Source organism: Anoplolepis gracilipes, chromosome 1 (assembly GCF_047496725.1).
Source record: "Anoplolepis gracilipes chromosome 1, ASM4749672v1, whole genome shotgun sequence".
Taxonomy (NCBI): domain Eukaryota; kingdom Metazoa; phylum Arthropoda; class Insecta; order Hymenoptera; family Formicidae; genus Anoplolepis; species Anoplolepis gracilipes.
Window position 1 is genome coordinate 15,593,106 of NC_132970.1, and position 13,794 is coordinate 15,606,899.

General features: G+C 25.1%; 1 protein-coding gene and 1 long non-coding RNA gene across 2 annotated transcripts; one reads left to right on the forward strand and one right to left on the reverse strand.

Annotated features, from left to right (window-relative positions):
• Positions 1 to 2,367: 2,367 nt before the first annotated feature.
• LOC140663112 (uncharacterized) lies at positions 2,368 to 5,898 on the forward strand. Its single transcript, XM_072887063.1, has 8 exons — positions 2,368 to 2,671; positions 3,659 to 3,710; positions 3,806 to 4,044; positions 4,110 to 4,304; positions 4,362 to 4,547; positions 4,873 to 5,147; positions 5,233 to 5,407; positions 5,759 to 5,898. Exons 4-8 carry the CDS (start codon positions 4,136 to 4,138, stop codon positions 5,896 to 5,898), a joined length of 945 nt encoding a protein of 314 aa, XP_072743164.1. The 5' UTR covers positions 2,368 to 2,671; positions 3,659 to 3,710; positions 3,806 to 4,044; positions 4,110 to 4,135.
• A 5,493-nt stretch (positions 5,899 to 11,391) lies between these two features.
• On the reverse strand, positions 11,392 to 13,398 carry LOC140670550 (uncharacterized). The gene is made up of 3 exons (XR_012047583.1): positions 13,036 to 13,398; positions 12,763 to 12,887; positions 11,392 to 11,496 (listed from the first exon to the last, which is right to left on the reverse strand). It is a non-coding gene; the product is annotated as an uncharacterized lncRNA (long non-coding RNA).
• Positions 13,399 to 13,794: the final 396 nt, after the last annotated feature.

The window sequence follows — 13,794 nt, forward strand, 5'->3', positions numbered from 1 at the left end:
CGATAAGATGACTCCTTTCGTTGGACTTATTCCATCAACTCCTTTTCCGCAATTAAAGCGTTGCAAAAACCTCGGATAATGTCACTCATGTGCAGAAAAATTTATATATAAAGAGAATGGCTATCACAGCCAAGTTGTATAATTTTTATTTTTTATATTTTTTGAATACATATTTATAAATACGTGTTTATTTTTCTTAAAAAGTAATATATTATTTATCAGGTGTTAACATAAGAATCTATAAACAAAATTTTTTTTAAATAAAATATGTTATAATAATAAAAAAAAATTAATATAAAAATGCTCTTTTAATTTCTGTTAATTATATGTCATATTTTTAGCATATATTATGTATTTTATTATCCAGAAAAAAATGGGAAACCAGAATTTAATATAATATTGTCGATACAGTGCTTTCCTTAATCAAGAGCATCCAACTGTTTTGCACGAATCGTTTCTTTGTTTCTTTTTGTGCATGCTGGACTATATGTTGAGAGGGTCAACTATGGTGGGTTTAACCGAAAACGATCCTGTTTCCAAGAGATTAAATTCTTTTTTTGTCACAAGAAAAAGAAGAATCACAATTAATGTGGGAAACGATGGCTTGACCAGGATCATAGGTATGTGAGAACCGGAACACTTGTACTACCAGTAAACTTGTTGAAGACGTGACTTGAAAACAAATTTCAAAAATGATGCGACAAATTTGAAACAACATTTATATATACTTATTCACGACAATAAACTGAAGCAGAAATAGACTATGCTAGAATTTGTAAAATTATAATGATGAATTATCTACTATATTATTTATTATTTAATTATCTGAAGTTAATAACTTTCCCATTAAACAAATCATAATTAATCATTTTTTATCCGATATTAAAATTATAGTTCTATTTATAGCATTAGTTAATTAAATTTAATTATTTTATTTGGTACAGTGAGTGCCTTCGAATATACAAAAGAATTGTCCTACCCCATCATCTTTGATCCCATTTGGTGAACATATCAAAATGGCATTTAGAATAAACAAATGTATTTTATAAATGAAAAAAAAAGATTATAGAAAATATACAAAAATCCTACTAATACTTTATATACCTTGCGGCACATAACATATTTTATTACGTTTGGAGAGAATTATAAAATTGTAGAAGACATAAAGTTTGAACGGAAAATTTTTGAACAAAAAAATATACGGTTTTATTATAAGTTCGGAAAGATATATGCAAAAACGGTTTGATAATAAAAGGCATAGACATTGATTATAAGATAATCTGTACGTACAATCTCGAAATCAGACGCAAGTATTGCTGCATAGAAGGGAAGACTAGTAGCCGTGCAAGCGTTATTGTCTTCTATTTACTGGTCAGAGTTTGGCAAGCGAATGAAATGGCTAGTGTGATTAAAAGTTATACCACGTTTGATGTAGATGAGATTTTTGCAAGCAGAAGACGTGACTCGTGTTATATTGTTAAATTCATTGTTATATCAGAATGAATGTTTATTGCCAAGAAGTGTGTATAGCGCAACAAATTCAAAGATGGCCTAACAAATACATCTCTAACATTCCAAGATATGCCGTTTGGCTATCTTTGAATTTGTTGCATTCATTTCATACGCATACTTCTTTTTGGCTTAAAACATTTTGGTCATAAATATTCATTGACCTAACAATAAATTTTACACTATAATTCACGCCTTCTGTTTGAAAAAATTTCATAACTATGCGCACCTCGAACTTGGAATAATTTTTAACCATTTCATTTGCTTACCATGCTCCAACCAGTGAATAGAAGATAACAATGCTTGGACAACTACTAGTTATTTTCTTTATGTAACAATACTTGTTTGTGATTTCAAGATTGCGCGTACAAATCGCATTTTATAATCAACGCCTGTACCTTTATTATCGAACTGCCTACGTAGTTATTCATAAAAGTTAAAGAGAGTATTATGCAAGTTAATCTTATATAGACAAATAAATATAAAAACAAATACTCTTATTTAAATGCATATTACTACCAAGGTTACTATTTATACACAGTGATATTATTTAAAATAAAAATTATAATATTATAAAATTGTAGCAGTACTTTAATTCAGTGTTTTCTCATGTGGTTTATATTATAAAACATACTTTATTTTAATTTTACATAATTTAAAATAATTTATACGTATATTAGTCTCGTAGATCTTAAGTTTAAAAAGAATGCGATTTGATTTTAAGACTCATAATTTCTAATAAGTTCGATGTTCTGTTCGTATTCTATGACAAAATAAATAACAAAATTACTGCACCGATATTAGTTTTTACTCTTTAATTTTATTTTTAAGTTTATTTCATGTTGGTAAATAGCGTGAATTTCAAAAGATCGTTAAATAATAAGATACAAAACAAACATTAGTCAGATTTAAACTGTGTATCAATATTTATGTTCTTCAGAAAATAGTATCTCCCTTCGTGACCTTTCCTAACAAAATTATTCTACGAATACGTTGCGACTAAACAGTTCTATTCTTGTGTTCGATACCATAAATTGTATAATAGATAGTGTTAATATCATATTTCTTAACACGCAAGCAAGTATGGCAAAAAAAGTATATATGAGACAATATAACTTAAAAGAAGACGAGAAAAAGAATCCACTAGAAAACAACGTTTCGGGTAAAAGTTATAAAAATTTGAAATTTTAATTTTTATGAATTTAATATATTCAAATATAATTAATAATACCTATTATATTATATTTGAATACAATTAATAACAAAATTATGTATTCAAATACAATAATTCTATACAAAAGAATTTGATTTATATTATACAAATGAATAATAATAATAATAATGGAATAACTATTACAAATATTTCTTCTGATAATGTTGTGCAACTTAAAAATAACGAAATTATTCAAATTAATAAAATTTACTCAAAATTACAAGATGATGTTTTAAATAAAGAAAAACTAGTATTAATAAAAGGATTATTATATCATGACAAAAGAGATGTTTTTAATTATCCTTATAAATCATCTCATGTCGGTTTATGGCAAGTTACTTTAAGCAAATATCGTCGCGTTTTTCAACTTAAAGAAATTAAACATAAATGTGTACTTTTAAACGTTAAGAATATTATTTATGTCACACAATTATAACACAGTTAAATTTTCAGCTTTGGTAGATTTTCTATAAAATTATTGTAAAATAAAATATATTATTATATGATATATAATATATCATATATCATATTTTCAATATTTTATATAATACATATAGTTAATGTATAGTAATAATTCACGTACATATATGTAAGTAAATGTACATAAATATGATGTATATATATTTAATTTTGCATTGAATAAATATTTTCAATACATTTTAAAATGTATATTGTATATATATTATCGATCAATTTGGACTTTAGATATGCATTTGTTCGTTGATTGCAACTACAACGCAATAAATTCAAAGCGTGTGATGTTCAATATTTTTTCTTTTTTCCTTCTACCATTTATATCATTATTTATATTTTCCCTAATAAATTTTTATTTTGTGAAAAAAAGTGAAATTGTATTTTAAGTTCAATTCAATATTTTATTACTTTTAACGAAAATATCATTATTGCATGTTGTTACTTCGTCGCTATATAAAGCAGCTCATTACAAAACGGATATACGTCAACACAATATGAGTAATTTTTCGTATTTGTAAGTATAATGGTTGATTTCTAAATATTTTATTGCTTTAACAGTTTTTTTTACAATAAAACAATTGTAACTAATTATTAATGTTAATTGTATAGAACCGAATTAAGTGAAAATATTACACACCTAATAGTCTGGTTTAACCATATTCGACGATAAAATAAAAAATTGTGTATCGATTTAGTACCAAAAGATTGGTTATTAAAACCTAAACGCACATGGCTTTGTCAATATCCACCAAAATCGGATTATAGTAAGGTCCAAGAATGGAGTAAAGAATGTAAAGCTCCGGAATTAACATGGAAAAAATATCCTGTCAAATTATTGAAAGATGCTAGTAAGTAAAAGTTAATAAAAATAAAAATGTTAAAAAGAATATATTTCAAATTATTTATATTATAGATAACTTCTATCAGGGACAACGACGCATGGCACGCATGTACGAAGACACTGTATTACTGTCTAGTGAAATATCTGATGTACCCGAAAAATTATCAGATACAGAAACAGATGATTCAAATAACAATCCTGATTTAGAATTTGAAACATTTTCGCATCGAAAAATTATAAAAAGAAGAATTATGGAATCAGATAAAGGTATTTATTGTTCGTAAATATTCTTTTGTTTATATATTTAATATTTTTATTTCATAGACAATGATGCTTTAACCAGTTCATCGGAATCAGTTATTCTTTCATCCAATTCAACAAAAAGTTTGACGCAAGATTCAACAGCTAAAAAAATTAAGCGTAAAGAGATTCTTTCTCTCTTTGACGAAGCCGAAACTTCAAACACATTTAAAAAACCTAAATCACATAATGATTATACTAGAAATAATGGTATAGTATTTTTAATATTTAAAAATAATAAAAATAATAAAAATTAACAATAATATGATTCACAGATTTATAATTCAATATAATATTGATATAATAAATTGTATATAATAAATATTGTATATAATAAAATTTCCTTGGCGACTAAAGCTGGGGACTCTAAACCCAAGGATTTTTTTTAAGTAATATGTATAATAATAATAATAATAATAATATAATTCAGATTTTCTTATGATTTTTAAAAATCATAAGAAAATCTGAATTATATTATTATTAAGAAAATAAAAATTTATTTTAAATATTAAAAAAACTTATTTTCTCATATCAGAATTCACTCAAATCATTGCTAATGCTTGTTATGAGCAAGTAAAAACATTGATACAAAAAAAAATGGATAATATAAAAAGAAGTATCTTATGTGACATGCGAAAAAGTTTTGAAGAGTTAAAAAACAATTTATTGTTAAATTTACTTCCCAAAGATAAAATAAATACAATTTCGACTCTAAAACAGATTATTGAAATTAAAATACCAACATCTACATTAGATGAATTCAAAACTTTGGATGCTTTAATGGAAATTGACGAAAAAAAAGATGCCTTGGTAATTAATTTTCTTCAAAACTCATATTTTACTTTAATAATTTTATTTAATAAATAAAATACTTAATAGATTCGTATTTTTACAGCGTACATTATTTGAGAAATACGTTTATGTAACACCAACGCACAAAAAGGCGATACATAATACATTATCAGCTGTGATGGATAAAGAAGTACAAATATTGTTCACGGCTTTTGGAAGACGAAGTGAAAGCAAAAAATTAAATTTCAACAAAACAAAAATATATAGTTTACTGATGGGTACGCATAATTTCAAATTTATATTAATATAAACTTAATCTTTAATATAAACATTTATATTATATATATATATATATATATAATCAAAATTTAAGTTTGTGTGTGTGCATATATACACACAAACTTAAACTGAAATAAATAAATATATTGTTATTTATAAATATAATTTTAATTATATTTATAATTATAAAGATTATTTATATAATTATTAAAGAAATTATTATTATATAATTATTTATATAAATATTATATAAATTATAAAAATAATTATAAAGGGATATATATAAAAACATTAACACTTAATTAAATATTTATTTAAATATTTGTTCTTTTTTATCAATTTTGATATAGATATTCTAATAAGTAAATTTGGGACAGAAGAAGAAAAAGAAATAAATTCTTCAATGAGTCGATGGTTTACGATAGCAGCAGATCGCAAGGGAGGACGTAAAGAAAAAGGAAATTTAGATAAGATTACCAATTCGAATTAAATTATATAATGTTTAAAATTAATATTTTATATTTTTAATGTGTTATATTTCATATATGTAAAATTAATAATTTTAAATATTCCTTAAATTTTCTATATCTATATGTTATATATATATATATATATATATATATATATATATATATGAATGTATAAAAATAAATTTAATAAAATAAATGTATATATTATTAATAAATAATAAATAAATAATAAAATTATTTTATTTTATTATAATATATATTATATAATTAATAAATATTTTTATTAATATACTGATCCTCGGTAATGTTAGAGTAATGATAATCGGTAAAGAGTATTCAATACTGTTATTGTATTGAGAACTGGTATTGATTTTTGGTACTGTTTTGATATTGAAAACCGGTACTGATTTAATAATGGGAATCGGTACTGCAGCAATTCTGGAATCCAGTAACACAATAGAACTGTAATTCAAGTCTTGGCCCAATTCTATCATCCCAGTATTTTACCAATATCGCAACAGTACTGGAATCTAGTACAACGCCAATACTCAATACTGAAAATCGGTACTGGACCATTGTCTCACCAGTAGTAATTTCCCACATGGATAATTAAATTTAATTAATTAAGTAAATAATATACAAACAGAAATATAATACTAGACATTATTTTTTTATATCAAATAACATCAAACTATTATTAATATATAAGTTATATATAATTTTAATTGATACATTTTAATTATATACACACACATAATTATATTATAATTTATAAAACAAAATATTAATATTATAGAGAATAGATTTATTCAATTTTTTTATACACATTTTGTAAGAAATGTGGACTGTTGATTTATAGTATCTTGTGATAATTCGATTATCTTTGTTGACAAAGAAATCATTCGTTTCAAAGACTACACGCAAATCCATAAATAAGGCCTCACTCATCTCCGGACCAAACTTGGCCTGGAGGCGCTCAGATCCGAAGACAGAGGCAGAATAATGCGCCTTCGGGCTAAATACCTTCTTAGTCTCGCCGAGGACGTGACTTTGACCTAGATATGAGTAAACTGTGCCAAGTAACCTGCGGATGTTCATTCGTATCGTCTGGATCAAAAATATGCCAAAAGTAGCCTTGATTGATCTTTTGGCTTTCCACTCTGTATCATTTGATTCTAATTATAATGTATGTTGCTATCTTCCAATCGAACGACTGAATTTAGTAATATTATAACTTATTCAAAATATATGCGCGTATTGAACAATGTTTGTCGTGATTATTATATACAATTATATAATACACATACAGGCACACATATTTCATAAGTATTTGTACAATAAATATTGTTATAACAATATATTAAGGGAGAATTCAAAGTAGAGACACGTGAGCCAAACATTAAGATAGAGTAGGTTTAGGGTTAGTTTCTGTTAAAAAAACTAGTAATAATTTTACTAGATTTTTTATTACAATCGTACTAAATTGTAACGTTAGAAAACAAGCTCAATATGTAGTAAAGCAATAGACACAACTTAAATAATGTAACAATGTAATAACTTTGCTGTTTTCGTAAAGATACTTTGTTAATCAACAAAAATTGAATGAGTTAAATTGATGTTAAATTTAAAAATATTAATATAAAAAACTTATAAGTAAAAAAGTAATCTGATAAAATTGATAAAATTTTCTTTAATCAAATTTTCTTTGATAAAATTTCTTTGATAAAATTTCCAAAATTTTTTTTGCAATTTTACCTACCATAATCTTTTACATGTAGACTTAAAATTCATGATAGTTTCCAAGCTAATGTTCTTAATAAATTGTATAAAAAAATCATTATATAATATTTTTTTTATAAAGTATTCTTCTCTTAATATACTTAAACAAAATAGACATTATACATAATCATAAGTAATGCAAATTTTTTAATTGTCGAAAACATAAAAAACCGTGGCAATACTCTAATTTGATAGTTTTTTATTTTCCAGATTTCAAAAACAAATTCCTTTTTAATTTACAATTTACGTTAGCTTGAAAGAGACACGTTTCAATTTTTTTGAGTATCTTGATGTTAAAGTCGTCTTTGACGTAGAAAGTTGTACAATACGATCACTCAAATGCTATATCTGTTCCTAACGCACTATTATTAACCCTTATTTCATAGTTGTGAATAATTTTTGTCCATGATTTTTCTAACAGCATCAATTTCTCGAAAATGAATACTCGTAAAACAATATATTTACCTAAGCAAATTATTTCTTAAAATTTATTATTCTAGTCTTTATTTAAAAGAACCAAAGAAGATATGTAAATTTTTTTAGATTTTTAAAAATTTTTACATATTAATAAACTTATCGAAAATAGATCAACACATACCTTTACAGTTAAAAGATCAAAAACAACAGTACAGAGTAAAATGTTAAGATAAGACGCAACTTGAATTTCGCAAGTTATGTCGGTCTCGGAAGTCGTACTATCTTATCTGATAACAGCTTATATTTCTTCACCATTATTTGCATTTTTATTTTGATATATTTTGGCCCTTATTTACTTTGACCCTTGACCGACATTATTAGTAACGTTTTAAATACTGTATTAATAATTTGCGTACCACTGGGAATCCTAAAGAAAAAAATCGAAACGTCTGGTATTGTAATTAGATTTGTTTTTTTTTTCAATTTTAAATATATACTCACTCATCCTTACATCATATATTGCATTTAAATTATTATCGCTGAAGCCTATGCGAATTGTTTTCTTTATACGATAAGAAAGCTCAAAGGACATAAATTACTCACGATATTACCTTGATTCCCATTTATTCAATGTTTGATTTCTGTGTTAATTCAATTATGTGTTAATCGAATTAAATAAAACAATAAAGGGACAACGGACTATTGGAATCTGCCTTAAATGTATTGTTCTCTGTACTTTAATTATAGTTTGCCAATGTAACTCATTGTTTGATCGATAATGATTCAAAGTAGATCGAAATGTCTAAATTTCTTTTACTATGTTAACAGTAATGATTATATTTGTGCATTCATTACTGTGACAGACTCCACACAATGGTCTTTTTATCTTGTTTAATCGGCGTATTTTGATTTACTAACATTTTCCTTATTTGCTTTCGTATCGTGGAAGATACCGAAACACGAATGAAATAAAATTATCTATACATATAGGGAAAGGTGGGGTAAAACAGCAAACGTAAGCATTGAGCAAGTTTTCAACATATTAAAAAAAAATAAATCGATCTTTTTTTTTTACTAAAAATATTCTTTGGAATATCCACTATAAGAAAAAACACAAGTTTATTATAAAATAATAGTTTAAATAGACGAGATTATTGATTTAGTAAAAGCCTAGATTTTCGTGAAGCCGTGATATGCTTTTCATGCGGGGTATAATGGACTACCTCCAAAACTTGTTTATTTCATTAACATTGATGTCTAAAACTTCTTAAAAGTTGTATATTATAATATGATATATAGAAGATAAGAATATAGATATGTATTTTTAAATTATAATTATAAATTAATAAATAAAAACAATTCTCTTGTTATAATTAATATTTTTCTCTTTAAAACATGGAAAAATATCCTTTAATGTAATAATTTTTGATATTAATTTTGAAAGACAGCATCTATGTATACTCTCGTTCTTTCTCTAGTATAAAAATGAAAAGTACAACATTTTGTGGGCTAATATTTTATTAAGCCTCAAAACGTATTTATTTACTTTTGATCATATAAAAAATTATAAGTAATCAATATTTACATAGACACAGTATGAAATTAATAAGAAAAGATCATTTTAAAACATAAATGTATTTACGGTAATAAAAAATAGGATTTTATCATTGTTTACCTTATGTAAATATATCGAAGAATTACAACTCAGTCGCAGAGAGCACAGCAAGTGCATTAAACAATTTATAACAACTTTCAACTAAAAATATTGCGACCACTGATAACAGCACGCAGAAAGAGACACAAAAAAAGGGATTTGCAATACAAGCGAAACATCTAGCATTAAAGAAATTCAATTTAAATTGAGTTTCCCCCCTTTTGCCCTCTCCATCTCTCTCTCCCTCTCTCTTGTTTTTCACTTTTTTTCTTGTTTTTCCCAGAATTCTTATAGTATACATATATTTTAGAAAAGATCAAGATTATAACATACCAAAAATCTCTATTTCAAAAAAATTATATATTTTATTTTGTAATCAAGATATGACGATTAAAACTATCGTATTAATTAATTAATCAAAATACGCACGAGGAATACTCTCTCTCTCTCTCTCTCTCTCTCTCTCTCTCTTTCTCTCTTATTTAAATATAACTTTTACATAACACAGAATAACATAAATAAATGTATGTTAAAGCATTTATTACTGTATTAATAATTTTATTAATTTTCTTATATGATTTAACTCTAAATTTATATGCTTTATATTCAACAACATAGTCTATTTATGTCCTATCTTATTTATAAGATATCAGAAAAACATTGCCGAATGTAAAATGTATACTTTTTCATCTTTTTGCGCCGCTCGCTCATGTATCACACAAAGCAACTTACTTCCTTTTTCGTTACTGTTTTTTAGGAGTCGATCGATATATATATGATATACAGATATGTATACATATATTAATATTACGCATATAAGATTTAAATTGCAAATTATAATATAATAAGAAATATTGTGCAAAGTCAATTTATCCGTGTCAGAGTTTGAGACTATTTATTAATAAAATAAGTAGTGCGATTAGTTATTAAAGAAATAAATCTCGAAAACTTAATAGTGATAACATAATTTTAAACAATTCTGTTTTTAATATATTTTGTTTCAAATTTATTTCAATATTTATAAAAAAATTGCAACATTTATTTAGCATTATTTTAATACATTTATATAACAAACTGTACACTTTAAAATAATAAAAACTATTGATTAAAAAGTATCTTGCAAATTGTAGCAGTATTGCCCGGATAAAGTTTTGCTAATCTTTTATTTGGTAAATAATAATTACACTGGAATTTAGAAAAGTATCGTCCTATTTCTACATTTTCTATCCATTTTGGTGGATATAACGATAAAGCCGTTAAAATAAAAAAAGATATATTTTACAATACAATACAGATTATATAAAAATGATAGATGATGCATTAGAATACATATGTGTGTAAAAATGCTAATAAAATGTAAATTAATATTTATCATCTTCCACATAACATATTTCATTATTCTCGAGGAGAATTGTGTAATGCGGTTGTTTTTTATAAAGACCTTCTTTAATACGATGAGTTGATGAAGGGCGACAAACGATCATACCATAGATATATCCGTAGCATCGACTCAGATATGAAAATTCCGACGACATATGAGATTTTTTTAACAAACTGTCAACGTCTCTATAGCCATAGCCAATTATGACCCCAATCTTTATTTTTTGTTATTCTTGTACCGCTAAAATTAATAAAAACTACTTATAAAAAGTTATTAACCTCTATATTAGAAAGTTCTTTATAATGATAATTTTGTCCAGCATATGGATAAAGTTGATAGGAATCGTCACGTACATGAAACAACTCTGTCATATTTTTTTCTGCACGACTGAAAATAAGAAAAAAATATATATTTAGTAAAACTTCTGTTTAGGGGAAAATGCTTCAATGACCTTGACCTTGACATATATTGTCATCAACCTGAGTAACCTTCAAAAGGGCTTAACCGTCGCTCGTTATTTGTTAAAAAGTTATAAACAAAAAAAAGTTTTATATATAGAACATAATTTTTTCACATCTATGGCACACTGACTCTTCGATTCATATCATATTTGACCGCAAAAATCAAAACAAAATAGCGAACTTCATCTAATATATGTTAGATATATATTAAATTTCTGTGCAGCAGATCATACATTTATTTCTTATATGTACAAAGTGTCGAAAAACTATAGTCTTTTGAAATAAAACTTTTTTCATTTTATATATATATATGTATATACATAGAGTGTCCGGTAAAGATTGAATCAACATTCGTCAGCATGTAGAGCGCATTAAACTGAACAGAGAAGTCCTTCATCATTTTGAAATAATTACTAAAAAATTCATTAAAAAATATCAGCCAATTCGCGCCAATACATTAGCGCTCTGCGAAAAGACAGCCCGCTGTCAAGGGGTCGCTAGGAACACCGCGAAAAGAGACAGCCCACCGTTACACGGTTACTATACGTGCAACTACGTGACAGCGGGGTGGCTTTTCTCGCCTCGTGTTAATACTCACGAATTGGTCGATATTTTTTAATTAATTTCTCAATAATTATTGCAAAATTGCAAAATGGTTAAGAACTTTTCTGTTCAGTTTAGTGCACTCTATCTGCTCACCAGCGTTGAGTCAATCTTTACCGGACACTCTGTATATATAATTACACAAATGTAATTTTTTTATATAAATCAATACATTTAATTTCTTGTATATAAAATCTATTAAAATGAATTCTTCAAGAAGTATATAATTTACTTAATGTTATAAATTAAAAATTCTTAATATGTTATAATAGGTACAAAATAATACACCTAATACAAATTAAATTAAAAAATGTATTAACTATTATTAATGTTTTTTAAATTTACTTGAATATATAAAATGCTTGGATGTAAAGTAAATAAATAAATGATTTATAAATTAATTACAAACAAGTATTCGAAAAACCGTAACTTTACAATGAACAATATACACATATGTACATACATACATGTATTTATGTATATGTATATACATATATACAAATATGTATAATATGTGTATAAAAGTGTATATATAAAAATAGAAACAAAAAAGATTGAAAGCACTCAAAAAGTAAAATTATTTACTTACTATTTTAGTTTCCATACGATTGCAATAGGCTCGAAACGACTTTTATAAAGCACCAGAGCACACCGTACACCGAGTCTTCTGGCTATGCAGTGACACATAGACAGTACAGATATATGTTTTGTATCCTGTGTTATAAATTAAATTAGAAAAATTGTATATTGAACATTTATAAGATATGAATAACATGTTATTGTTATGATAAACAGAACAAAAAAAATAAAATTTCTTTAACATAATTTTAAATTAATAATTTTATAATCTGAAATAACTTACATAATGTGCATTTCTAAGTACTTCTCTGAATTTTATATTTGTATCTAGTCGTTCTAATAAATCATAGAAATTTTCTCGCAAATAATATATAAAAGCACGTAATTCATCCATAATTTACTTCGTTTCTACTGCATTCCAAAAATGGTCATAAATGTTGTTGTCTTTCCAAAAAGAAAGTTGTTCAAAAGGTGTCGAGAATATTGAATGTGCAGGATATTTTTGTTTAAGGCGGGATAAAAATTCTTGCGTAATATCATTTAACCATGTTTTTATAACTGAGCAAGAAATATGTGGTTTAAAATATTGTGCTGAAATAGTAAATAATTTTTCTAAAATTTGCTTTTCTCTTGGGATATCCATAAATTTGTTTATCTTATATATAAATTGATATTGTTTCAGGCAATTTAAAATTAAGTGATATTTGTGAAAGTTATTGTTAGGTGTAAAAGTTATTGTTACAATAAAACGAAGTGGCTTGAAAAAATTTTACATATTAACTATACAATACTTACATTATTTTATTTAAAATAAAAGCAGTTAAGTTTACTAAATTTTACCATGGTAATTTTGCAGGAATAATTCTATTTAACTCATCATAAACAAAATAATAAATCATAGAATTTTCAGCTATAAAATGTAAAAGACATTCTAAGTCTTTTCTGGTAATATCACACTTTTCTGGTAATAACTCGCCCTTCGACATCAAATCTACATAATACTGTAATTTTCTAATACTTTTTATTCCTTTTATTATTTGTT

Bases quoted from the DNA above. Each gene is read 5' to 3' on its own strand.
- LOC140663112 (XM_072887063.1), top strand. From the start codon at position 4,136: ATGGCACGCATGTACGAAGACACTGTATTACTGTCTAGTGAAATATCT. The intron at 5,148-5,232 runs GTAATTAATTTT...GTATTTTTACAG, and splicing joins ACGAAAAAAAAGATGCCTTG to CGTACATTATTTGAGAAATA. The intron at 5,408-5,758 runs GTACGCATAATT...ATTTTGATATAG, and splicing joins AATATATAGTTTACTGATGG to ATATTCTAATAAGTAAATTT.